The sequence below is a fragment of the Pipistrellus kuhlii genome, unplaced genomic scaffold (genome assembly GCF_014108245.1).
Source record: "Pipistrellus kuhlii isolate mPipKuh1 unplaced genomic scaffold, mPipKuh1.p scaffold_m20_p_15, whole genome shotgun sequence".
In the NCBI taxonomy this organism is placed as follows: domain Eukaryota; kingdom Metazoa; phylum Chordata; class Mammalia; order Chiroptera; family Vespertilionidae; genus Pipistrellus; species Pipistrellus kuhlii.
This window is the reverse complement of record NW_023425460.1, coordinates 43,956,475-43,983,196: the sequence shown is the minus strand read 5'-3', so window position 1 is coordinate 43,983,196 and position 26,722 is coordinate 43,956,475. Positions and strand designations below refer to the sequence as shown.

Sequence of the window (26,722 nt, the reverse complement as noted above, 5' to 3'; positions counted from 1 at the left end):
CACAGCTCAGTCCTCTCCCCTTTCTGCCTGGCGATCCAGGTTTCTCCAGGACTCCACCCTGTGCGCACTGCTTACGCCAGAGCAGGAAGGACTGCAGCTCTCCTGCTCTTTGGCCCTGTGTCACCAGCCAACCTCTTTCTGGCACTGCATCTGGACCCTGACCTTTTGACCCCTCCTGCGTGCACCAGAGTCCCCTCTGGGCTTCCTCCCAGTGTGGGCCGGGGTCCCTCCCTGCAGGTTCCTTCCTTCTGGGTTCCTCTCAACAGAATGTACCCTCCACAGGGGTTGGAGGGTGGGGTTCTGTCCCTTGCTGCCATGTGTGACGGGGGTGGTACTTCACCTCCAGGGCCCTGAGATGAGGCCCACGCCCTATCCAAGCAGCCAGGTCCCTGCTGCAACCTGCTCGGCCCACACAGAGGAGGCAGGGGTGCAGGATGCAGGATCTGGTTGTCCTGCCCCCCCCAGGGCCGGCCCCCTCAACCCCTAATGCAGCCTCCAGGTGTGTCCAGACTGGGCTCGGAGGTGGGGTGACCTGAGGTGAGGAAGGGCCAGAGCAGACCTAGGCCCAGATCTGAGTTCCTCGCCTGCCTCCAGAGCTGGGACCTCAGCCACAGGGCCATGGGGCCCGTTGCTTGGTCCGTGTGCTGACCCAGGGCCACCTGTGACAGGGCTCCCGTGTCCCTGGGCTGGGGCATGACATCCTTTGGCTAGCTCGTCCATGAGTCCTTTGTTGCCTGTTCTCACCCAGCGGGCTCTGGAGCTCCCCCACCACGCAGGCTCTAGTGTTGCTGAGGCCCCAGGGAATCAAAAACCTGCGCTGCCTGGAGTAGGTTCTCGCTGGGCACTGACCTGACAGAGCTGGCATGGAACAGTGTCGCGATTCAGGAGGTGGCAAAGATGGCAGGGTGTGTGGTGACATCAGGCACAGGGGAGCCACCCTGAGAGCGTTTCCTCGCAGTGACTGAAGCTGGCCTCCCCGAGAGCTGCATGCCTGGGACAGCGAGCCCATGGCCAGGAACAAGGACCTCGTTGGGGAACTGCTGTGTGCAGACTCTGGCTGACAGGTCCTGGGGGCTGCACGACTCACTGGGACCTCCCATGGAGCGGGGCTGAGGCACACGGTGAGCAGTCTGCTTTGGTGACCGTGGTCAGCTTGTCAGTGGGGTGTGGCATTAAACTGTGTCATTGCCCCAAACTGCCGTTACCCTGCATCCTCGGGGAAAGCAGCCTTAGGGTTTTGGCACTTTCCTGTGGCTTTGCATTCCCACGAATCGCTTGTGTGGGGGCTCGGCCAGCCGCAGATCCGGCCTCTGCGCGCAGCACAAAGGGCGGCTCTGTAGGAGTGTGAATACCGGGCCGCCCTTTCATCAGGGCTGCTAACCTTTTGGCAGCCACCAGCAGACCGCATTCTGCTCTGCTGATCGGGAGGACAATGCCATGCCGGCCCTTTGAATGGATGCTGCCACCAACAGTGCCCCATTCACTCTTTGGGAACCTCTGGGTGCATTGTCTGTAGGCCGGGAACACAGGGAACAGCGAGAGGCTCCGAGAGGCGAGCCTGCCTTCTTGGCTTAATCTCCAAGTTTTGTGGGTCCACGTTTCCATGAGCTGGTGCCATCAGACCTGGGGAAGGTGCATCGGCCTGAAGCCCCCGGCTGCTCTGGGACCCTGTGTTAAAGCAGAGGCAGCCAGGGCTATGTTTGCAACCTTTCTGTAAATCTAAAGCTTATTATAAAATGGAGTTTGTGTTCAGACGTGTTTAACCTCCCAGCAGTGCCAGGCATGCGTGCCCCTGGTCCCTGGGCCTCCGGGCCATCATGCGCACACGTGGACCCAGAGCACCCCTCCCTCCAGCCAGCCGATTGGGAAGGGTTCCTACTGGAAATGTGAAGACAGGGTTTTCAATGTTCAAGTGCAGATAGGGAGTTCCTCGGGGCTGTTTTTTTTTTACAAATAATAATCTTTTAGTGCAGTTTAATTTTTTGCTTTTAATCTCTTGCTATGAAACTTTTAAAAAGAAGACAAATCCCTGATTAATGAAGAGCATCAGGCTGGCACTGGAGGTGCGGGGCTCCGGGGATGTGGGCCCTGTGTTGTCCTGGGGTCCCCGCTGGCCCTGGACCAGCCTGCCTGCCTCCCGGACACACGGTTAAGCTCGCTGGGGAGCATTTGGGGGATTAAACGGGAGCAGAGACCTCAGCCAGCGTCCCTCCCGGGGCTGAGACTTCCTGACACCTCCTGGAGCTTTCGGCCGTGAAATGAGATTTTTTTTTCCACAAGTGACAGGGCTGTTCTGTCTCCCCTTTGAGCTGTGGCCTGGCCTAGTTCAACAGAAACATTTTTACATTACAACTGTGAAATCTTGGCATAAAGCGTCCCTTTGTCCCCTCCATTATTTTCTCACAAATACAGTCCATTGTCACAGCGCTGAAGTTAATTTGATCAACATTGGGACATTTAACTTTTATGTCCGGTCAAAAGAGTTGTTTCATGCTCATTTTGGGCATTCAAAGGAGATGATGGCCAGAAAAATAATGTTGCCCTGAACAATTCAGGGCAATTAGTTTCCCAGGGAGAGGCGATGTGATGCCGGCCGCCCACGGCCCCCTTTGTCATCCCAGGGCCGGTCATCAGTCAGCTGTCAGCCTGCTCAAAGGCCCTCCACCCTGAATGTGTCTCTTCAAGCCGTTCCCAGAACTCGCTGTTTGCGAGCAAAAGAGAGGCGCTGGTGTCCAGGCTGAGGCAGGTCCCGCAGACCTGGACGCTGGACGCTGGGTGTTCGTTCCCGCCACCTGACTTCTTGCTTGTAAACACATCCGTCCACTCAGGGGCCTCAGCCTGGAAGCCTGGGTGGCTGTTGTTATATCTGTTTGGAGCCACACAGGCCAGGGCTCACCGCACGGCGTGCTCAGGGTGTCGGGCAGGATCATGCCCAGTTAGGACAAGTGAAGTCCAGTTGCATCCCAACAAATGAGCTGGCCGTTCTACCTCTCGGATGATAGATGGTATCTGTAATCTATCCTTCAATTTATTTATTGAAAATGGGGAGGCTCTGATGACAGCCACACACCCTCCACTCAGCTCCGTTAGGTTTACATCTCCGCATTTGTGTCACGTGTCCTTTTGCTAAGAAGTGAAATATGGATGCCATCTCTATGTTCTCCATCCTGAATCGTTGTCCTGCCCCTTCCCCTCACCATCTTGATTTAGTGCCTGTCCTTCTGTGGCCACATTGCTGTACTGCTGGCATGCGTGAGCACATGTGCACGTTGGCTTGTCTGCGTTTTCATCAGCACTGGCATCGCCAATGCCGGCGTGCTGAGCACCTGCTCCGCAGGCACTCCTGGCTCGGCCCTGTCCCTGCTCCCGGGCCACTCCCTCTGCGGGCTCTGCTTTGGGCTGTCCTCCGTGTTTTACTGACATTCAGGACGATGTTGGGAGTGGTGCTTCTGGCTGCTAGACTATGCCTGCTGCCCTGTGCTGTGACATGGGGCCAGGGCCTCACCACGTGTACTTGGGGAGACGATTCAGTGCATAGCAGGGCCTCAGGCCTCGAGCAGCCGAGACAGGATGTGAATTTTCAGAAATGTGAGCAGTTCACATGGGGATGCCTGTGAAAAGAGTGGTTTGGGAATTAATACCTTACCATGAAAACCTCTCCCGGCCCAGCCCTCTCCGTGTGCTGCTCCATCGGCTATGCTGTGCCCAGGATTCTGTGACCTCTCCATGTCCATCCCTCCAGTGGCTGAGGGTCTGTGTCACCCATGAGTGGTGTGGTGGGCACAGTGGGCACCCCTCAGCGGCCTCGCTGTAGGAGTGTGTGCTGGGCCTGCGAGGGCCAGTCGGCGGGCTGGTCACTGATGTCCAGGCTCACTGGACTGATGTCCAGGCTCACTGGTCACTGATGCACAAGACACCCAGTGGGACCATCAAAGGGACACTTGGGAGCTTCGTGCTGACGCTGATGCTGGCTCAGGTCCTGTCAATAGGTTTTTCCTCTTTGCCTTCACACATGTCCTCTTACCTTATCTCTGCCTCAGGACAAACCATTTTACACGGGCTCCCTGTGCCAGCTGGAGTCAGGGCAGGGACTCTCCGCCTGGCGCTGCCAGCCCCACCAGGCCAGAGCCCATGCCAGCACCCATCCAGCACAGGAGAAGTACATTGGTCAGTTTGTTTATAACCACTTAAATATTTCTACCATACACCATTCAATGAGACATGTTAAGATTTGGAGAAATGTTTAAAGAACTTTAAAATGTTCTGCCTAGTTGTAGTAATTTCTGTTGTTGATGTTTTTACTAATAAAAATTATTAGAGAATGCAGCCTCTATCAGATCAAAAGCCGACGCTAGTTGATTCCCAATTACATGTGAATTCCACTCCATTCCGCAGTTAAGACAGGAACGGACAGAAAGAGAAGGAACAGTGCTGGCGGGTTAGTCAGGGGAGGGGCAGCTCTGGGAAAGAGACTCCGTGGCAGCGAGTCTGTGATCTGGGATACCGACTGTCAGCCGCTCCGAGGCAAATGCTGTCCTTTCTGAATTTTTAACCTGTGCCTCCCCTCGTAACGTTGTGTCCACCCTGGAGGCCTTTGGTCTGCCGTGGGCCTCCCAAGTCCGCAGCCCTTGCTCACTGGGTGGCCTCCGTGACGTGTGACTGTCACTGTGGTTTGTCTCATAGTGAAATCACCTGTCAAAACAGAAAGACGCTCCATTTTCAAGACCTAAAAAATTGATTTTTATGGCTGTTCTTGTAATTCCCTTTTTGAATTAGGCACGCGATATTGATGTGGGCCTACTTTTTAATCATAATATCTCCTGACAAGGTAATTAATTTTGAAACAACGCTTTTTTTCCTCCTGGTCCAAATGGCACTCTGTCGGAATTAAAAGTGAGGCCCCGGGCCCGGCACTCAGGCGATTGCCTGGGCCTGTAGCGGCCCCTCCCCTGCCTCCACCGCACGACCTCTCAGACCCGCCGTTATTAATGGGCGCAGGCCATCACATCAGGAAGGGGGAGCCACGGGAGTGGGATAAAGTTTAGGTTTTTAATGACAGTGTTACAAGGCTCTGGACACGCCGTTGAAACCCTCTACTCGTCACCGCAGGCATCTCTTGTCCCCGCACCTTTCCTGTGGGTGGCAGAGCCAGGCCCTGGGAAGGCACGTTTTCTCTCTCTAAACACTTGGAGGTTTTTAAAGTTTATTGTCAGGTGCTAAATCTGAAATTTGAAATTGGTTCGTTTGTTTTAAAAAGAATTTACCTCAAATTGGGCTCTACCATCTCATTAGCCCAATAGCCTTTGCTTCCTAACTCAGGGAGGGTATCAGCCGCTCACATTTCTTCCTAGTCTCCAATTCCCTTTCCACCAAAAGTGGGGTCTCATTTGAGCCTAACACTTGCACCATTTAATCAACCAGTGCCAGCTCCAGCACATGCCCCAGAACAGCTCCATGTCACTGGCGGGGGGTCACCCTGGTGTCCCGTAAATGCACCCTGGATTGTGTTCTCAGGTGGGCCTTGCTCCAGGCTGGGGTGTCCCAGCACCTACCCCCTACAGCCCGTGTGTAGCCTCCAGGGCTTGGCTCACCGTGAACCCTCATGGATCCCACAAGACGGGAGCCCTGGCCTCTCCTGTGACAAGAGTGGTCTTCAGCTGACAGCCAGAAGTCAGTCAGCATACGAGCTGTGCTAACGGTGTGCTTTCTCAGTCTGAAGCCCAGGGACAGTGTTCCCTGACCTCTCCCCGGCCCACGGCTGGTGGCAGCTCCGTGGAGTTGGGACTCTGCCCAGGACGGGCCCTGAGCCTGCGGGGACAAGCAGAGCACGTCACTATCTTCTCATTTTCTGTGTGGCTTCTGTGTACAGGGTGGGAGCCAGGAACTCCATGTCCTAAGGGTCCTGAGGGGAGGACTCCTACTGACCTTTCTAGGAACCTACATGGTTCTCAGGATTTTTTAAAAGATGTTTAATACCAGGAAAAAGTTATATATATATATATTTTTAGGATGGCTGCAATAGCTAGGTTTCTGTGGGCACCTGTGAGGCAGGTTCTGTCCCTTCACCTGTGAGCACAGCGCAGGGGGGGAAAGGAAGGGCCTGTGCTTGTCCTGGTCACAGTGGGGGCCAGTCCACAGGCTGAGTGAGGCTGGTGTCCTGCCCACACCTCTGACATCTTCATTCCTGATTAGTGTTTCTTCTGCAGAAAGATTAAATTTTAACGCAGTGAAATTGCTAGTCACCAACATTAATAACAGTCTGTGAAAATGTTCTTTCTCTTCAAATTAATGTAATCGTTAAATATTACTAAAAAGGAGAACAGGGCTTGTCATGAAATTTAGCTACACGGTTGAGCAATTAATATGTAAGAGAAATAGGAACATGGCCGAGATGGTTTTTTAAAGAATGTTGACAAGAAGGGTCTCCCTATAAAGTCAGATTAAGGAAAAGTGTCCCGGATGGATGAAGGATCCACAGAAAAGAATAGGGAGTCACAAAAAGTTCCAATTCGCTTGCGGAATTTTGTGCTTTACAAACTCTGAGAAGAAAGCATTGAATGTTTAATAGATGGTGCAGCTCATTGGACCATTGAGAAATCGATAAACTCAGACCCCTACTTCCCAGTGTGACTCCAGACAGATTAACCAGCCACAGAACTCCACCTTGAAGATAAGGACGGAAGCTGTTTGTGGACGGGGTCGGGAAGGCCCTCTGGAGAATCAGTCTATTTCACTGCGTGAAAACAAAAATGTCTGCAGAAACGGAGCTAAAGGCCAGCAACAGATGGGAATTAACATCACAATTTACAGGAAAACTCTTGAAATTCCAAGTGAAAAAGGCAAGAAACTGAAAAGAAAAGCCATCTGAACAAGTAGAAGCAGAGAATGCAGAGTCTAACAGGTGCATGAGAGGACGGTCAGCCTCCTGTAATCACACAAATGAAAACAAAGACAGTGTTTCCACTCCTCAGACAGGTTCCATAGAATACAGCAAGTTCACCCACTCCGACACACGGGTGAGCAATCAGCCACCGGGCCGCCCGACAGCACCTGGGAGCCGGGTCCTCAGGACCGAGGCCAACCATCCTCATCGCAGTAGGAGGCACCCACCCAGCCCCGTCCTGCCCATCACTCTTCTCTAGTTTCTAAAGATGATGAATCAAGTTAGCAAAGACTGAGCAGGTGATCCGTGCGCCTGCCCCAGGAGGGCACGGTGCCCGGGCTCCACATAACTGCACCAACAGGCATTACAGGGTGGGCCGGGACTCATCAGGGTCCTTGGTATCCAAGTAGGTGTTTCTGAGTGACTGGTGAAGACCCTTTTGCCTGCCTGGCCCAATTAGGGTTTAAGTCCGTCTCAGAGCAGCCCACCCACAGCTCTGCACAGCAAGTGTGTCCATGAAGCCACAGCCGGGCAGTGACGCTGGGAAGCTTGGTCACCAAGTTTGCCTTTCCTTTTGCACAGATGACACGTCTGTTCGGCTGATTGACTTGTAAGAGGTTCTGGTTCTGCTTTGGAAACGGGAGTAGTTAGCGCTTTGCCCGCCCTCAGAGCCACAGTCGTGGTGGGCGGTGGCCAGCAGGTTAGAGCAGTTCCCAGGCCTCCTTGTCTGAGGGCAGAGGGAGAAGCCACACTTGCCATGGGCAGGCTTTTCAATGGAAAGTCTTCATGGAACACACTGAGATCCACTTAACATTCAGTAGCAACATGTTTTCCAGCCAGGCAGAACCTGCTTGAAAAGATAAGTTGCCGTTATAACTGAAACAACCAATGGGGGTGATATGTGAACACTTTCAGGGCAAGTCCAAGCAGCCCTCCCTGCCTGAGGGGGACCATCCAAAGGCAGGTGAAGGCGGCCTAGGCCCTGTGGGCCGTCTCACCCATGTGGCTCCCTCTGGCCACCACCCTCCCACACACTGTTACCCAGCAGGGCTCACTGTGCACGGCACTGGCTGTTGAGAAAAGAAAGAGCTTTTATGTGGGAGTTGATTTGGCAAGAAGATAGGAGGGGCTCAAATCTGTCCCCCCATCAGGATTGAAGGGGTTTCAGCACCAGATATTCCTGGCCAGCGGAACTTCCTTCTACAAAGGTCCAGGTGTGTGTGTGTGTGTGTGTGTGTGTGTGTGTGTTGGGGGTGGGGGGGCGGGGGAGACACAGTTAAGGGTCCACAGTGTTAGTCCTGAGTGCTGTCCACAGCATTGCCCACAGTGAATGGGGTAAACTGATTCCAAGTCTTGTTGGAAGCAGGACAGGATGAGTTTGAGCTGGTCCTGCCATTATAGGTCCCTGTACACACCACCACACCAGCTTCCGGCTGCTTCCCAAATCCTGGGAACCCCAGTGGGAGCCTGTCTTCCCTGGTGCAGGCTGTGCTTCCCACCAAGTGTGTTCACGCCGCTGGCCCAATCGATGAGGACCTGTTGGCGGCACACACGATGCTGTAGAGGGCCTGGCACTGTAGGTGGCCACTTGGTTAAGTGTTGGGGTTCGCATCTGCCTTCCACAGGAGGTGGTATAAAATGTGTGGTAAGAGTGTGGCTGCAGCGGCCAGTGGGCGTGAACACACACTAACCTGTCTCCTCTCCTCCCAGGATCATTGACCAGCGATTCGAGAAAGTATCCTACTTTGTCTTTGGTGACTTCAACTTCCGACTGGATTCCAAGTCCGTGGTGGAGGTAGGCCCCCGGCCCCCGCCCGTCTGGAGCCCACGCGTGTTCAGAGGTGGTAGGAAGGCAGCAGAGTCGTGCTGTTCTTTATGGGCGAGTTCAGTGTCGTCATTCCCACTGGTTATGTTTACGGCAAAAACTAATAAAGAAATGTCTTGCTATCAGAAAAGGGGGCTGTTCTTGGGATCAGGTGGAAGGGGGTCCCTCAGACTTCCGCAGTCACCGTCAGCCGCTGCTAAGTGGCGGGACCTGTTCTATCTTGACAACTGAAGTTGTCAGCTACTGAGAACAAACAAGGAAGCAGCTCGGGGGCCAGCGCTCTGCCCTGTCTGGGCTTCTCTCTCCTTGTGGCACGTTCTGTCTCCTTTAATAAACGTCGACGTCACTTCGTCTTTGGGAACTCAGAGGCCGTGTGTGTTTCCTGGGCACACCCACAGGCCCCTCGGGCCCCCGAATCCATGTCCCTGCTGAGGAAGAAGTATAGATGGAAACCCTCCACCTGCCGCTGGGCATCGAGGTTGGAGGCGGGGCTCAGTGCAGCTGTCATGTCCCAGCGGTGTGACCTTGGTGTGTCCCAGGAAGCAAGGCCGGTGGCCAGGCACAGGGCTCGGCTCTCCCTGACGAGGTCACTGCAGGGGCACTGGGACAGTGGGTGGGCTATTGGGCTGCAGCTCTCACAACCGCTGCAGGGAGCCCCCTCCGCCTTGAGCCTGAACCTGCCTGTCGGGGGAGGCGGCAGCAGTGTGCCAGGCAAGCCTCCTGGAGCTCGGTCCCACGCCAGACTCCAGAGCGCATGTGTGGTGACCACAGTGGGAACAACAATATGGAAAAGTGGCAGTCCCTCCAAGTTATTATCTTCCCATTAGTAGTCTCATTATAGATATTGTCACACATTAATCTTCAGTCTTTGGTAGGAAATTATTTCTTAAAGACAGACGGAACAGGCTTTGATCATCCCACAGCTCCCCGTGGTTGACAGAAATGAATAATGTTGTATTGAAATCCTCTTTTATAATTTAATTAAGCTGGCGCTACCTCACCACGCCAGCCCCACACACACATGTGTAATGCTCACCGACCACCAGAGCACGGCTCCCTGACATCGAGGGGCCCCTGAGCATGGGGCGGGGGCTCGGACGTCAGGGAGTGCTCTCAGGTAGACTGGTGGACAGGTGAGTGCCCCTGGGACTACAGAATCCTTCCTTTGGTCTGCTGAGTCTTCTTTCCTCATTTTGAAATTGAAGAGCTAATGAGTTAGGTATCAGGGACCCAATCAACGTCCCTCAGGCCCTGCAGCCTTAGGGGACTCAGGAGCCGCCCCTGTCATGTTAAACTCTAACCCGTGACTGACACCATCGGCCAGAGCGGCCACAGAGGCTGGGGCTCCGGAGGAAGGCACCTTCCCCAGTGACCTTAGGCCCCGGGGCTGCAGAGCTGCGCTGTTGTATCTTGAGTCCCTGGGCACTCTCTTCGCTCCCGGGGCCGGACCAGCGGGTCTGCTCTGCTTGGAACTGCCCACCACTCTCCTGGTGGGTCTCCTCTCAGCCAGGCACGGCGGGGCCTTGAAAGACCTCGGCTGATCAATCAGGAGCCACCCAGCAGCTTGCATGTTGGGAAAAGGTCAGAGATTCACACGTGGCTTTTTCTTCCCGATAGAACAAATATCACATAGAAGGGCAGTGCTCCAGGCTGAGGTCAGATAGTCACAGGCGTGTGCACAGCCCGGTTCTGGTTCTCGTGGGGGTGCTGAGCTGCACACCAGCTGTGCAGGGCGTGAGGTGCTGCAGACGGTGGTGACGGGGCGGGAGGGCCTGGGTCATTGGTGGGTTTGGGGAGACTTGTCTATATAATCAGGGTTTTCCTTTGTCTTAGTGGGTGCACGGACGTGACTGTAGGAGGCCCGTGTGCTCAGTTAGGGACAGGTGCGTTCCTGGGGGGCCCGCAGCCCACTAATAAAATACACTCGTCTCCCACTCCCCCAACATGTGTGCCCAGCGCCCTTTCTCAGGCATGTGCATCCGTGTGCAGGGATCGCGGGCTCGGGGCCTCAGGCTGCACCCTCCACTTGGCCTCTGGCACACTTCCCTTTCCTTTTCATTCCTTCCAAGCGAAGTGTCTGATGAGGATGTGCGGGGAGGTGATGGAGGGGGGCTCGTTAGAGATGCAGATCAGGGGGCCTAGACTCAGAGCAGATGGGAGCCAGGGCATCACCTGGAGCCCCACGTCCCACGCTGGGTGGTGCTGTGGGGTCTCAGACAACCTTGAGTCTCAGTTGTGTGGGTAGGGGAGGCGCAGCCCCAGGCAGACACTGGGGTGTGGGCAGCAAGCCCTCTGCCTCACCCTGCCCCCCATCAGGGGCCCAGAGCATTCTCTGTCCTCAGCATTGCCACCAGCCTGGGCCTCTGCCTGGTACCATTTCTTCTCCTCCTGCTGGATGGGCAGGCAGGCTGCCATAGCAGTGACCTCTCTTGGGACACTGTCTCTGGCCACCCACATTTAGTGCCTGCAGACCAGGTCCCAGAGGCAGGAGAAGGCCACGCAGCCTCACCCCACTCCGTGTTTTGGGGGAAGTCTGTGCTCTCAGCTCCAGGGGGTCACCCTCAAGTTATGTTCCTATCACCCAGGGCCAAGTGAGAAGTGTCCGCACCTGTCCTGCCCAGTGCTCGGTTGTGTGTGGTACGCAGGCTGTTGTCAGGATGGGACTCGGCATCGTTGCTTTGTCTGGAGTAGATAGACAACCTCCCTCCTGAAGAAGAAGGTTGAGGTTATAATTTTGGCTCAACTATTGTAGAAGCCACAGCTTGACTTGATCTCCTTGCTGACCCCACCTGGAGTGGCAAGCTGAGCCTCCCTGGTCCTGGACACTGGCTGTGCCCAGCTGGCACAGTCCACGGAGGTTCATTCAATCCATATTTAGAGCAAGAGAGGCAACGAGCTAGATCTGGGCAGCAGGGAGTCAAAGGCAGTGACTGTCCCCCTGTGGCTGGAGCAGGGCGGACACTGGGAGCTGCGGCCCTCGGAGGAAGCCGTCATTTGTGGAGAGGGAAGGTTACGGGGGTCACCGCAGCCTTGGCCGGAACCCGCCTGGGAGAGAGGCGCTGTGTGCACCGGGAAGACTGTCCCCCAGGCATCAGCCACTTCGCATTTCAGATGCAAATTAATACAAGCAGGCTTGCGGAGCAGAACTGAGGAGAGGATATTGTGATCATGTGTGGCACCGCCTAAGCCATAATTAAAACATAAACAAATTAAACACGATTATCATGTGCCCCCTAAGGGGCCGCGCGTCATGGAACTAATTAATAATGCAGCCTCCACTCAGCCCTGCTGGCGGATCACTCAGAGGGTATGTTTCTTGCCTTGCGCAGTGGCAACTGGCAGCTGGGGCTCTCAGCTGGCCGTAGTGACAAACAGTGACAGTAGTGCCAGGCGCTCCCATCTCCTCGCGGCCCAGCCGAGTGCCCACCTGCCGCCCATCACTGCTGACAGTGATGGTGATGGATGTGTTTTGGAGGCTGGCAGCCGTTTTCAGAAGCCCGTAACTGACAGGTACACGTGTGTTCAGGTACCAGGTGGGCCTGTTAAATGTCCTGTGAGGAGCTGACTTAAAAGCAGCGATTGTCCAGGAAGCCACGGGTGCTGGGCAGTGCTGGGCAATGCTGGGCAGGGGGGTCCTAGTTGACCCTACGACCTTCGGAGAGGATGAGGAAATCGCTGTAGAGGTCCGCAGGCCTCTCACACAGCAGAAAGGGGATCGCCTCTGGTCAGCCCTCTGAGAACCCCCACTGGACCGCCCCCCATGCTGGCTGACAGGCCGAGCACACGTCGAGCACCAGGTGAAATGCTGGCTTTCATCTGGGTTCCGGTCACCTTGTTGAACCAAACCCAACCACATCTCTGCACCTAGGAGCCCTCAGCCTGGGGACCCAGCGGGCACGGGCCAGGCCAGCTCCTTGTAGGGGCCCTGCGGCCAGGGCAACAGCTATGTTGCTGGCCTAGTACATGTGTGCAAGGTGTGACTGCCACTCCTCAGTTAGGGTGTGCCTGGCAGCCTGGCTCAGCCCTGCAGAAGCCCCCACATGTGGCGGTTCTCCAGCCAGGGCTGCACCAGTGAGTGGTGGGTATCATGAGCCCAGGAGGTCCAGGCAGTTTGCCATCCACTAGACAAGTAACAGGGATGTGTCACCCAACTTCCCTATCGGCCTGGAGAAAGCCTTCCTTAGAGCAAGGCCTTTGCAGGCCTGTCTCCTGGTCTCTGGAATGCGTAGTTTCAACAGACAGCCAGCCTGTTTTGCTGCCCTCGGCAAATGTTAGCGGTCATGGAGTTTTTTCTAAAGTGGGAGCAGTGTGGACAGATCCGTTTGGACCTCCCAGGGCCCAGCTTGTGCCCTGAGCAGCCTCCCTCTGGCTCTGGACACTCTTCTGACCGTGGCCTTGTGACACTGAATTGCTCTGATGGACGAGGGCAGGGCTGCTGGAGGGACCGGGAGTCAGGTGTGTCAGCGCGCTGTACTTGCTTGGTTTTTAAAGAGTCTTGGTCTAAAGTAGGGGTGTCGAACTCAATCAGAGAAGGGGCCAAAATCTAAAATCCAGCCTAAATCGCGGGCCGAATGGTTTACTGAACAGTCATAAACTGTCAAAAGAATAGAATTATGTATGAATTTACAGCATTTGATTTATTTTTTTCATTACTGTTCTCAAGAGACCTTTATTTAGTGTGTTTGATATAGGGCCTGTGACAATTAATCAAAAATGAAATAGAGTTTCAACTTAATTATGATGCATCTCCAGGGCTTTTATTAGAGGGCTTTCTTCCAGAAAGTTTGCTTTATAAACATTGGCCAGTGTTTTCAACTAGAGATTGAGGTCAGAATAATTATTCTAATTATGGAAAAGGAAGAAAAAGGACAGTACATTTGTGGCTTCTCCCCTCCTCCCCTCTGCTATAGGAACAAGATTTTCTGAATCATAATCAGTTCTGAGCTCACTGATCTTTAATGTGCTTTTCTGGGTGTTTTGCTAGGTCCTGCTTTCTGCCCACCCTCAGGGCTAGTACAGCCCCATGGGGACGTTAGGACTCGGAGCAGATCCTCCATGCCAGGCCTGGGGGCAGGCACTCCAAGGCCACGATGCGTGGCTGCCTGTGCAGGTCTATGCCTCCTTGCACACGCCTCCCACTGGCTGAGCCCAGGCGTATCAGTGGAAGACTGGGGATGTCCTCAAGAGGCCAAACCAGCGTGTGCAGGTCCCCTGTGGGCCTCACACGGCAGTGCCTGTCCTGGAGCCAGTCCTGGGCCAGTGGCACGTGCCCCAACACCTGCTGGACTCGAGTCTGAGAAAGCTACGCTGCTTCCTGCTCAAAACTGAGTTGGGTTTGCAGGGAATGCTGGGTGGGTGCTGCCTCGGGCCACCAGGCTGGAGGGAGCCAGCGGGAGCCGTCTGAGGAGGAGATGAAAGGGTCTTTATGGCGAGTTGTTGTTCTGGACAAACAGTGGACAATATAGAACAAAGAGGAAGAAGGTGCCTCCGCTGCTGACATAACCCTCATGACAGCGCCTTTTCATTAACTGCCGGCAGCTCGGCTCCGCGGCCCTGGCCCCACCCCTCGGTCCCGGTGGTGTCAGCACTGTCGGGCCCTCAGCACTTTTCTCAGTGACCACTTAGAGGTCTCCCTCCTCCCCAGTTCCAAGGCAGTCCTTGGAGAAGGCAGTGCTCTATGGAAGGGCCTTCTGGGAAGTCAGTAACAGAATTGGTGTGTCTTGGGCAGGTGCCGCGGGAAGCAGCAGTGCCTGTCCACAGGGCAGAGGGCACACCTGACAGGGTCGGCCTCCCCACTTGATCTCGGTTCCTCAGGTCCCTCCCAGGACAGTCCTGTCTGCATTGGGCAGATCACCCTGATCCTGAATCCGAGGAAATGACTGTGGTGCCTGCTTCACTGAGGCCCCGCCCTGCCTGCAGCCATGTCTCCCCTTGCTTCTCAGGAGCTGTGCCTGTGTGCTTGCATGTGTGTGCATGTGTCCATGTGCATGTACACACGTGTATGCCTGAGCATGATAGGAAAGAGGGTGCTACCTTGGCCAGAGTTCATTCGGTCATGTGCACGTACATGTCACTGAGCTGTGCCATTCCCATCGCAGGCCGAGTGGCATCTGTGTGACCTTGCTGCTTTGAGTGCTGGCCACTTTCTTCAAGGCTCCCAGCGGCCTGCTCGGCGCCTCCAGACACAGCAGACTCACCTCAGTCAACGGCCAGTGTGGGCAGCAGCGGGTGCCTGTCTGATGGGCACTTACTTTTCAGGGCACAGCATGTGTCGAGCCATCAGGGGCAGTCAAAGAATTCCTCTTGTCTGAGCACTTTTTCTCAGATCCATACGTCACCGATGACCACAGCGAGTTGTAACTGATTTCCGTTTCAGAGCCATCCGTTAAGTGATTTAATGATTGTCCTCCTGTCTACTGTTGGAATATGTTTAGGACTTGAAATAATGTCTGGGGACATTAGTTACCAAGGCATTGTTCGTTGCCAAGCCAATAATGCTTGTCCGGTGTTCCTAGAACTCAGACAGAAATCCGGGTGACGAGGATGACTGTCTGTCTATCTGTCTGACTTGATGTTTTAATTCTGAGCCCACTTCCCAATGCCCAGCACGGACACCTCCCACCTCCCATGCTGGTGCTGGCAAGCTCCGGAGTGTCCAAGACGCAACCATAATTCCTTGGCCCCGGGAGGAGGCCGGCTGCCGGGCTGGGACTGGCACACTTCCCGCTGGGCAGCAGGGCGCTCTGTTGATCTGACCAACTACACGATACAGCAAGACCCCCACCTGCTGATGTCAGCGTTCCTGCGAGGATTAGTCACAGCATGAAAGTCTGTGCTCTTCTGGAGTGGTTCCTGTTTTCTAGAGTCTCTTGAAAACTTTAAATTTAAAAGTTAGTGATTTTCCATTAAGACGTTTTAAGGGAAACTTATGGACAGACTCCGGTCTTGTTTTGTAAACCACCTTTTAGAAATCCTTCTTGGAGGTGTTAGCTGGAATGTTTATATGCAGCCCTTCCTGTAAGCATTTTTATGGCTAGAATTTAACCAAAAACAGCAGGTTAGCACAACAGCGGGACCTTGTAGGTTTTACTGACGTGCCTTTGCTTGGCTGGCCCTTCAGTGAAGCGTCTCCTCACAGTTTGCAGAATTCACCTCCCAGTGGCCACTGGCAGGGAAGGGAAGAAACCCCAAGACTCAAGGATAGGGAAAGGGCAGATGGACCATCCAGGGCGTACTGCCCCGCCTGGGGACCTGCAAGCTGCTGGCCTTGGTGGCTCCACGGGACACAGCACAGAGAAAGCGCGTGTGTCCTCTCAGTGGGAACCTGGAGCGTGAGGCTGGTTTCTTTAACCCAACAGCCAACTGTTACAGTGTCCACTGGCACCTCTGTCCCCCAAGGGAAGACGCCAGGGGGCCCCAAGTGAGACCAGGGGAAAGGGCGAGCTGGTGGGAGTGACATTGGCCTAGCGTCAGGGTCTCTGGAGCTTGGTGGACAAGTCCCTGCCCCCAGAAGGCAGCAGCCTCTCGGGTGGGTGCTGGGAGCTACGTCTGTGAGCAAGGCTGTTAATTAGGGCCAATGGGCTGGCGGCATTTGGGCAGAGACTGTTGAAGGGGCATTCTCTGTTACCCATTTCAGCTCCTTGTGAGTGGACAGAGCTCAGGGGCCCCGCCCCAGAAGGTCATGCTCACGCCTGCATGCTCCCAAGGCCATCCAGGCCCCCGCCTTTAGACGGCAGAGCCCGCCTCCTCAGAAGGGCACACACCCTCGCTGACCAGCTCCAGGCTCTGTGCTAAAGTAGAAGGAGGTAGATGGCTGCCTGGAAACCAGGGCCCCGTCTGAATTCTTCCGTCAGAGATCTGCCCCTGATCAGCCAGACGTGGGCCAGTCACGTCTGCCACACCGTGGCTTCCTAAGTGTGGTTTTGCTGTCCTTTAGTTGTCATCTTTTTTTTTAGGAAATTCTCAGAGATGCTGGCACAAATTACAACAGTTCTGAGAAGTACAGGCCTGGCCGCACCCATGGTTCTGCACTTGAACCCTGTTGTCAAAGTGCCAGCACCTCCATCCAGTGTCTGGGTCCATGATGACATCCGTGTTCATCCTTAGGCTGATTGCATCCTTGGCCCCTTTGTTAAAGCTGTTGAAGACCTTGTTTGGAGGCCCATTTATTCTACACGCTTTTCCTTTCCGCTTTCCCGGAGGTAGGGTCTGTGAACATGTTTGTGGCTGAAATTACACCAGGCGGCCAGGCTGCCGCTTCCCTCTGTCCCTCGCCTTTGTGTCCGATTTCATGCTCTCAGGGGCCGGCATGTTCTTCTGTATGCATTGTCAGCGGTGACAGCTCTGCAGCAGGGTCACGTGGAGAGGGATGGCGTGAAAGGTGGTACAATGCACCTTCGGGCCCACCCACCAGCCCGACCCGGCCCCCAGGGCCAGACCGCAGGCGCCCCAGAGCGCTGGGGCCAGCTCCCTCCAGGGTCTGCCACTGCCCGGGGCGGGGGCACACGGCCCTCTGGCTCCTGTACTTGGTGGGCTGGCCCATGACGGGTGGTGGTTGGGGGCGTGTCCAGGCAGAAGCAGGTGGCACTGTGTTATTCTCTTCAGGTCTCAATTAGGAAAGGAGAAGAGTTTAATCCTCTGGGCCAGGGACTAGTTCCTGAAGAGCCCCATGACCCTGTGCCTGTGCCTGTTCCTGGTGGAGAGTTTTAAGTCTCTGTAAGGTTTTGGTTGATGTTTACAAACAGAGCAAACTTTAGGGCACTGAACCCGAGACCTTTCTAAATGAGGCACCTTGTCCTAAGCTCTGAAGCGCACCACACGCCCCACACCAGGCTCCATGCAGAAGGCCCTGAGGAGAGATCCCTGAAATGCCTACAGAAGCAGCAGGCGCTCCGAGTGCCAGCCAGACAGGTGCCAGGCAGCCCTTGTCTGCGCCCGCGTGTGGCTGTTAATAATGAAATAAACCCTAGATCGCCCTTTAAAGCCAATATTTTGGGCACTTTTTCTCCTTTCAAAAGAGTAAAACCCCTTTTGTAAAAGGTGAGCCGGAAAGGCCGGCCTGCGCGTCTCCGCATGAGTGGGCACGCGGATTGCAGATTGCAGGTGGGAAGTGCCTGCCTGGTGGCTGATCACTTCTTCAAACTGGTGAATGAGGAGCTGGGGGCTTGGGGGGGGGCCTTCATCAGGCACAATCAGATGTTTATCCTTTGGGAGCCGCCCAAAGTGGCCAGATAAAGCAATTCTGTAAAAAGTTTCCAGCAGATGCCTTTGGGAAGAAAACCATGAATTTCTTGAATCGTCCAGCAGTGGCTACAATGGCTGTCGGTCCACTGCCCCAGCCAGCCCATCCCCCCTTCACGGAAGCACTTAAGCCACTTAGGCACATTAGCATCTGGATGGAGCGACCTCCTCGGCTGCACTGGGTGGGCAGGGGGGCCGCTCTGCTTGGAATTGTGCGGCTTGTTCTAATCCGCGCCCTTTGAAGGCCCCAGACTGATTTGTGACACATGAGTCCAAAAGCCACTTTGGGGGCTTGACCCGCTTAGCTGATCTGTGCGCTGAATGTCAATGGCCTGTCCCGGAGTGTGCTCTGGGCTGGGGCTGGCACTGCTTCCCCTGCCCCCTGACGGGCGGGTCTGCGGCCAGCACTGGGCTGGCAGAGCTCACACCTGCAGGCTCACCCAGGACCTGGGGCTCCCGCTCTCCAGGCCACAGGCTTGCTCAGCACCAGGACCTCACCAGGGCCGTGCAGAGGAAAGGGTTTTAAAAAGTGAGAAGTGGTTATTTCCTTGTAGTGGTCTTTTTAAAAACACCATCTAGCCCTTTTTTTGAAAAGCAGCTCTCCTGGGGTATTTATATCTAAGCCACAACCCAGTGAGAGCCTCCGCATCAGACCCACCAGCCCGGACACCAGCCTGCTTGTCTCAGACATTCCCCACGTGACTTGTTCCCCCATCCTGTCAACATCCCATCCTGCCAACACGAGTGAACATGGGTGTCGGTCCTTCACAGCTCTGCTTTGTCCGCAGCATTTGGTCACTTTGAGCGTGTCCTCTATTACATGTGTGTCCTGAGTGGCCTTCCCAGTCTGTCTGCATTCTCATGCCCCTCAGAGCCACAGGGAGTGAGGGGCTCACGTGATCTGCGTATGAGCACACATATGCGCACACATACACAGGCAAAGACGGAAGACTTTTCTAAACAAGCCCAGGTTTGGTTTAATTCTTAGCCAATCAGATGCTAGCCTGGAGGGTGACAGCGCCGCTCTTCCCTGTCCCCGCTGCTGCCCAGCCCCCGCCCTCCCCTCTGTCAGGACTGGTGTCCTCCTCCCTCCGGCCGTGACGCCCTCCGGGTCCCGTCCAGCGGCCCCGGGCCATGGCTGGTTGTGACTCTGCCCGCCCTCCCTGCTCGCTCAGGCTGTTCCCAGTCCAGGCCTTCCTGGCCAGAGCCCAGCCGCTCAGCGGGACGCTCCGTGGAGTGCCGGTCGGGGTAAGGGGACAGGCCTGCCTTCAGGCACCGCTGGGGACCTGCTCTGGGGTCCCTCCACAGGGAGCTGAAGAAAGGATGGGGCTGGGGACAGAGGTCAGGAAAAGAGCGGACCGCTTTGAGGTGATGGGCCTGCGGGCAGCCAGGCAGGGGACTAAGTTTCTGTGTCTTTCCCAGACTCTCTGCACAAAGGCCACGATGCAGACGGTCCGGGCCGCTGACACCAACGAAGTCGTGAAGCTGATTTTCCGGGAGTCAGACAACGACCGGAAGGTGAGACCCTGTCCCCCTGGGCGGGTGGCCCACGGTAGCCACCACGGCCATCCCTGAGCTGGGAGCCCTGCTCTGCCCCCACCTGTGCTGATGGCCCCGTCCTTGGCAGGTGATGCTGCAGCTGGAAAAGAAACTGTTCGACTACTTCAACCAGGAGGTTTTCCGAGACGACAACGGCACTGCGGTGAGTTCTGTTGTCTCACACATGGCCTTGCGTCACTCAGGAGCCTCCGGTAGCAGGGGACGGACTGTGGGGGCCTGGCCCCGGAGGGCTGCGTCCCGCGGTTTCTCTGAGACCTGGGTGGCCAGCTAGTGCACACCCTGCAGCTGCACCTGCGAAACAGCGGCTTCGGCCCTCGGAGGCTCCCACAGGTGTGCGTGCACACTGCCCGGGCCACTGGGCATGTCGAGGGTCACCCTCACGTCAGTCACACGCAGGAAACGAGGTCACTCGGTCCACCTGGAGGACAAGATAAATGGGGTGACGAGCCATTGGAGGGCCTCTCCCCTCCGCAGTGAGGCAGCCGCCCAGCCACTGGGACAAACCACTATCGCAGGATGGATGTGCCCGTGCCGGACGCGGCCCCAAAATCCATCGCATCCTTCATCAACCACTGGTCTTGTACCCGCCTGACAGAAATTTAATTCAAGCTGGCTCCTGAAAATAATTATTGTATTTTAAGAGTAGTAATCATTGGCCGGGACATGATTGAATGTGTCCATGCCTATTGACTTTTCCTATGATTTATAGCTTTGTTTAGTCGATATTCCCATCGAAATTGTATAATTAATTATAAGTGTGGCTGTCAGGCTGCAGGATGGAGTGCCCTGGCGAGGATTTGGAGAGATTAAATTTTCCTGGGCTGTCCCGGCCAGCCTGGGGATTTCCGCAGCGCTCGGCCTGCTGGTGGAGGTGTTTGCTGTGTGTTTAGCAGCTGCTCCAGCTCGGGGCTCATTGATTTTCGGCGCTTTTCTTTATCAGCGCTGCGTCTCGGCAGCAACAGTGGAATTTGTGCGGCCGGCATAGCTCCTGACAGATACATATGATCAGCAGGCTGCTTTATCATTGTCCACACCGCCCTGCGCTGTTTTTCACTTTGTAATCAAGAAGAATGTTTGAGACACATGCGGAATTGGTTATCATGTTTGTGAAAAATCTCAAAGAGATACAAATGATCCACAGACATGCCGCATAATTTCTAATCAGAAGCAGCTCACAGCCAGTGCGTGGTGCCTGCTATGGGCTCCCGGACCATCGTTCTGCGTGGCTCGGGGTGCAGAGTCCCCATGCCCTGGCACTCGGGGCATCGTCCTCATGCTGGTCCCACAGGGGAGGGTCCTGCCAACCTGTCAGAGCCAAACAGCGGGCCGACCTGGCCCCACAGCCACCCTGCCCAGGGTGGCCAGGTTTGGGGTCTGGTGGCCAGCATCAGGGCTTAGGAACGCTGCAGCAGTCACCGCACAGGTGGGCATCTGTCGGTGTGGATATGGAATTAGCCTCTGCCTTCCTCCCCTGGAAGCCTGGACGGTGGAGAGCGCATGGGTGGTCCGCACAGACCCTGGCACAGCAGAGGCTCAATGCTCCCACGTAGAATCAGAACGAAGGAGCATTTCGGAACATTGGCAAGCCCCTAGGCACTCAGGGTGGAGTGGGTGTGGCTGTGCTGCAGGGAGGACTGGCAGGGCACCTGGGGACGAGGACTCTGGAGGGCTGGGTCCTCCCCAGGTTGGCGCTGCTCCTGTTTTAGCAGCTGGAAGATTCCGATTCGTTCCAAACCAGATATTTATTTGCTGTTCTTTTTACTTAAACCCTTAACAAGTGGAATATGGGTGAGATTCAGGGGGCTCCATCCCTGAATGCTGTCCCCAGACAGATGGGGGTCAGGGGGTGGCTAGGAGGCCACAGGGCTGCCAGGCCTTGTTCAGTGGAGCTGAGAACAGGAACAGGGAACTGCCTCGTGCTCAGGCCTCGCCAGCTGCTTCTCCTGAAGTTTTCCAGCTTCCTTGACAAACTGTCCACCTGTGCTTATTGGAGCGTGTTTTGTGTGTGTGTGTGTGTGTGTGTGTGTGTGTGTGTGTGTGTGAGAGAGAGAGAGAGAGAGAGAGAGAGAGAGAGAGAGAGAGAGAGAGGGGACTGTAGAGGACTGCGTCTCCAGTACACACTTACATGTAAACACATTTGTAAGCACAGACACACACTTACGTTCAGGACTGGTCCACACCCATGTGCACACCTCCCCTTGAAGGTGCACTTCAGTCCCCGAGATGTTCCCTCACTCTCAGCCAGAGTCCTCTCCTTCCCTCCCCCTCTCTCTCCCCCGGCCCTCCTCCCTGGCACCATCCCCCAGGACTCAGGGTCCTAGCTGCTGGGCAGTGTTTAGCCGGTGAGGTTTCCCCCGGCGTTTCTCACCAGCAGATGTGGGCTCACATGGCCTCGTGGGGTCCAGGCCCCAGCCCTGGGTCCTGAGCCTCGCCAGGCAGGGTGTGAGGCGCTCCATGACGGGGTCTGAGGAATGTGCGGCTGAAATCCTGAAGCTGTGGAAACGGTCCCTTTGTGCATAGGAGCTCTGGGTCACTCCTCTCAGAGCGCAAGTGCCACCACCAGCTCCTGCCCGGGGGGTTTCCGCTCTGCCGCCCTCTCTCCCAGCAGGGGACGGTGGGGCAGGTGGGGCGGGGGCTGCCTACCGTGCTCAGGTAGCAGCCTGGCACGCGGTAATTACTGTGTTCAGGCCACGCTTCGGGGGTGATGGATGGGGTGGCTTTGAGGGGAGCCCCTGCGCGAGGCCACGCTCCCACCCAGCTGCGAGGGGACATGATTAATGAATGCATCCGAGGGCCTGTGTGGTGACGGCTCGTCATAGCCCAGTGTGGCCAGACACTGTGGTGCCCTTCCTTCTTGGGCACCATGCTCTCTAGGGTGTGCAAACCGGGGCCATTTTTATCAGCTCCTACATGAGGTGGGCACTGCTTACCTCCGACTGAGTTTGGGCAAAATGGGAATGGGGTGCCCTCCTCAGGACACTGCCTCTGTCCCCGGCCTGCCCCACCCGCTGCACTGCGTGGCTGCAGTGGGTAGCGACTGCTCAGCAATGGGCGTGCGGCTTCCGGGGCCAGATGAACTGGGGCCCTGGCAGAGGGCTGCTGGGCACCTACAGGCCCTTGGGGACACCACTCGGTGGCTCTCATTGGGAGGGGGTGGCCTGCACACAGGCCAGTCGACTATGGGGCAACGCGTGTTCCTGAAAGTTCCAAGGCCCCTGCCCCTCCAACCACCACGCCCCGTGACCTTGCGATGCCCCAGACAGGCGCACCAGTGACTTCCTTTTCTTCCTTTTCTTTCTCCAGCTCCTAGAATTTGACAAAGAGCTGTCTGTCTTTAAGGACAGGCTGTATGAACTGGACATCTCGTTCCCTCCCAGGTAAGGAGCACCTGCTGGACAAGCAGGTAACTGTCCTCTCGGACGCCCGTGCCCCTTGCACACCAGACCTCTGGCCCTTCCCGCGGCCTGAGGAAAGGAGCCAGCCCAGAGCAGCAGTTCCACCCGTCTCCCTCCAACAGATACATTTGTTTTTAAGTGAAGAATTAGGAGGCTTTTCAAACGTTCCGTGAGCCGTGACTTAGTTCTGTGAGCCGTGACATCTATGGTTTCATGTCTGTAACCACACGAGTAACACTGTAAAACCCATGCAAGGACGACGAGCTCGCTGCCGTTTGCCAGGCCTGGTGCTCAGGAGGGAGCACGGACGCCCATCTGTCCCGCCGGTCCCTGAGCGCTGGGCGGACGCTGCCCATGCAGATGCTCAGGACCAAGCCGGAGGGGTGAGGGGCCAGAGAACCAGCGGTAGGAAAAGCAGGCGATGTGCCTGTGCCTGTGCCTGTGCCGCTCTGCCCGGGAGGGCCCGCCTCCGTGCCCCAGCTTCCCTCGCCTCTGACTCGCCACACTGGGTAGTCTCCAGGTGGCCACCCTCCTTCAGTCTTCCTTTGAGTCTAGTTTGTTGCTTTGCTTTTCTAGGAACTTCAGTAACACCTGGTGTGTGTGGAAACTGTGTCTGAGCCCGGGCTGTGAACATAGGAATAGCCTCTAGAGACACCTCCCTCACCATTTCTCTGTAACCACACCGCCTCTGCAGGGCTGTGATATGGGGACAGGAGATTTCGAGGGCCCTGTCCTCAGCCCCCTGAGAAGCAGGACAGCACCCCCTTTTCTGCCCCTGGTGGGGCTGGCTCAGGAAGGGCCCCTTCCTGCTGAGACTGGGCAGCCCAGGAGATGCCTGCAGAGTCAGCCTGGCCAGCACAGCAGAGTTTTGTGTGTTGGCCTCGGCCTTGGTGACGCCCCAGCCTGCCCAGCCTGCTCACATGGAGACCTGAGCCTTGTGGGTAGGGCTGGTCCCCCAGCAAAGGGGCCACTGCCCACATCCTGGGGTGCAGGGGGGGAGGGAGGGCGAGGCCTCGAGGACAGGTGGGCGATTGTTAGCTTTATCACCCTGCCATTCATTATGGCGGTTTCTCCTCCGCTGTCCACGTCCCCACCCTGCACAGGGTTTGCTTTCAGATAAGTCTGAGTGCACAGCAAGCACCATATTAATCACTGTCAGCTCCCCAGGGAGCAGGCCCCGGCGCCCTGCTGCTGGGCTGGCCTAGGCAGCGCCTGGCCAGAGAGAGGAAGGACGTGGCAGCGCCAGGCTCCCCTCCTCGGGCCACGCTGGCTTCCCCAGACCCATCCAGACAAGCAGCGCCCTCTTGGCTCCCGGCCTGGTCCTGGGAGTGGCTGGGAAGCCCCAGGCTCTGGGGGTGAGAGACTGGCCATCACTCGGGGCTCTCAGACCCCCACCGGGGAACAGAGAGGAGGCAGGCCCAGCACACTATCTCGGCCCCAAGGTGTGCACGGGACCATCGCTCACAGAGCTACCGACAGCCGCCTTGGGGGGCTGTTCACGCCGGGCCTGCTGGATTTGCAGCTGGATTTGCACCGCACCGTGGTCCGGGGTGCGTCAGGCAGGACCCAACCGGCCCCAGGTGCTTTCAGGAGGGGAGTTTCTGTAGGGAGAGGGTCGCACTGCAGCTGAGGAGAAACGTGGTTCCTGGGCCGGTGGACGTCAGCCCTGTCTCTGTCTAGACTGCGTCCCCGCATGGCCTGTGCAGCCTGGCTCCTTCAACTCCTGGGAGCGCGTCTGGCCACATACCTGCCCCTCGTCTGAAGCCCCGAACGGGGCTGAGGCTAGGGAGCCACGTGACTGGACACCCCTCATGGCATCACAGGGCAACGATGGGATGCTCCGGAGGTGGAAGAGGCACCTGACTCACCTCATCCGGCTCAGAGGCCACCAGAGCGCTGGCTGCGGGACAAAGCAGGTCTGGGGTGGCAGAGGCAGGGCCATCAGGACGTCCCAGGGCCATAGACTCCCTCTGGGTAAACTTGTTCGAAGCCACTTCTTAGCAGAAACCCTCCCAACCTGCCAAGACCAGCTGGTGGTGGGCTCCAAGCCTGCAGGACCTCTGACCTCCCCCTGACCTTTGCCCCCAGGGGGGCGGTGCTTAGTGACTGAGCAGGTTGTCCCTTTGGAAAGGGGAAGGCCTGTGTGGGCCCCACCGCAGGCTTCTGACTGGATAGCATGCCCCAGGCATGGCAGGTCGCCGTTGGGTTAAACTGAGAAGCCCTGAACAAGGCGCCTGTGATGTGCAGACAGGCTGGCACGCACTGCCGCTTGTCCTGGGAAGGCGTTGGGGAGCAGCTGTGCTGTCCTGGGAAGAAGTTGGGGGGAGCTGTGCTGGGCTGTGGTGCCGGGCGTGGGAGCCGTGCAGCTGTTTACCATTCGCTGCGCGGGGTCTCTGGTTAGTAAAGCAGGGGTTTCCAGCATGGGCTCGGGTCACAGACCTCTGGTGAGCGTCTGTGGGGCTGGACCAGCGAATTGGGCAGAAATACCAGGTATTGTGCGAACCCCAACCCCTGGTTCAGTGCTTGAGGCACAGGAACAACGTGGGGCTCATGGCCCAGAGCGGAGGGACCGGGAGGCGGCCAGGTGCCCCCGACAGGAACAGCCCAGAGAGCCAGTCACATTCCTCTTTTCCTGAGACAGGAAAATTTAAGAGAATAAGGCGCCATTCACGGCAAACACCACAGCGTGTTTTAGAATGAACTACACAAACACATGGGACTTTCACGGGAGAAATGTGCGTCCCAAGCGAAAGCCGAGCAAGGCGCACACAGTAAGGGCGTCCGCACTGAGCAGCCAGGCTCCCTCCACAAGCCCAGGCTCAGTCCTTGGTTATAACGGCACCCAGTCCCCACCAGTGGCCATGGGCGGGGCTAGCCGTTTCACAGGCACCGGGGAGGCCCCGTGGGGCAGTGCAGCCCTGAGGCAGACTGTCCCAGTGAGTTCCGGAAACGGGAGGGAGCTGTCCGCAGGGGGAGGGACATGAGGGGCCTGGACAGGCGGCTGCAGGACACTGAAGAGGTAGCCAGTGTCTGAGGACCTTGGGGCCGGTGGCACCCCTCTTGGTTCTCACCATGTTGGCGTCACTTGCTGGCCCGTTGGGTGGCTGTGATGGCTCTGTTCCTGAGGGAGCCTCTAGGCCTCTCCCGGTGGCCAAGCAGTCAGTGAAGTGAGGCCTGCAAGGCCAGGAAGGGACAGTCTTCATCACAATGATGACCCCCAAGGCCATGGCCTGGGCACCTGGGCGCTACCTGAGATGAGAACTGAGGAGGGAGCAGGTTGTGGGGGAGAGGGCATGTGGCCAGGCTGGGCCCCGGCTTCCGCAGGGTCCCTCTGGGCCAACGTCCCACAGCAGAGTCACCTGCCAAGCCACTGGGGTGCAGGTGGGGCCTGGGCACGTCGCGTTACCAGGGCACGTGAGGTCCTGCCGCCATTTCCCCATGCATTTTACTGTACTTCAGACCGTGTCCAAAAACAAAAGCAAAGGTAATAGATGATCTCATTTCTTTTAAGAAATTGAGTTTGAATTTGTTCCAGAAACTTCTGTATGGGTGTTCTTTCCCTGGATCACACTGGCCATCATCCTCAGGGCCTTCAGGAGCGAATCCGAACAGCCCCTGTGCCCGCGGAGCAGAGGCTGGAGGGACGAGCAGGCAGCTCTGACCCACTGTGTCCTGTCTCTGCAGCTACCCGTACAGTGAGGAGAGCAGCCAGGGCAGGCAGTACATGAACACCCGGTGCCCCGCCTGGTGCGACCGCGTCCTCATGTCCCCGTCGGCCAAGGAGCTGATTCTGAGGGTAAGTGGTGGGCAGGCCCCAGC

The 26,722-nt window shown here is 56.6% G+C and overlaps 1 protein-coding gene across 5 annotated transcripts in view; it reads left to right on the top strand.

Annotated features, from left to right (window-relative positions):
- Positions 1–26,722, top strand: part of INPP5A (inositol polyphosphate-5-phosphatase A) — a 125,803-nt gene that overhangs the window by 88,482 nt on the left and 10,599 nt on the right. For all 5 annotated transcript variants that reach the window (XR_006741738.1, XM_036439275.2, XM_036439276.2 and 2 more), the window contains 5 exons: positions 8,594–8,678; positions 19,371–19,466; positions 19,576–19,650; positions 22,812–22,885; positions 26,588–26,699. Coding sequence is in view for 4 of the 5 variants with exons in the window: in XM_036439275.2 (XP_036295168.1) it covers positions 8,594–8,678; positions 19,371–19,466; positions 19,576–19,650; positions 22,812–22,885; positions 26,588–26,699 (442 nt within the window). In the remaining variant the exon portion in view is untranslated. The remainder of the gene's footprint in view (positions 1–8,593; positions 8,679–19,370; positions 19,467–19,575; positions 19,651–22,811; positions 22,886–26,587; positions 26,700–26,722) is intronic.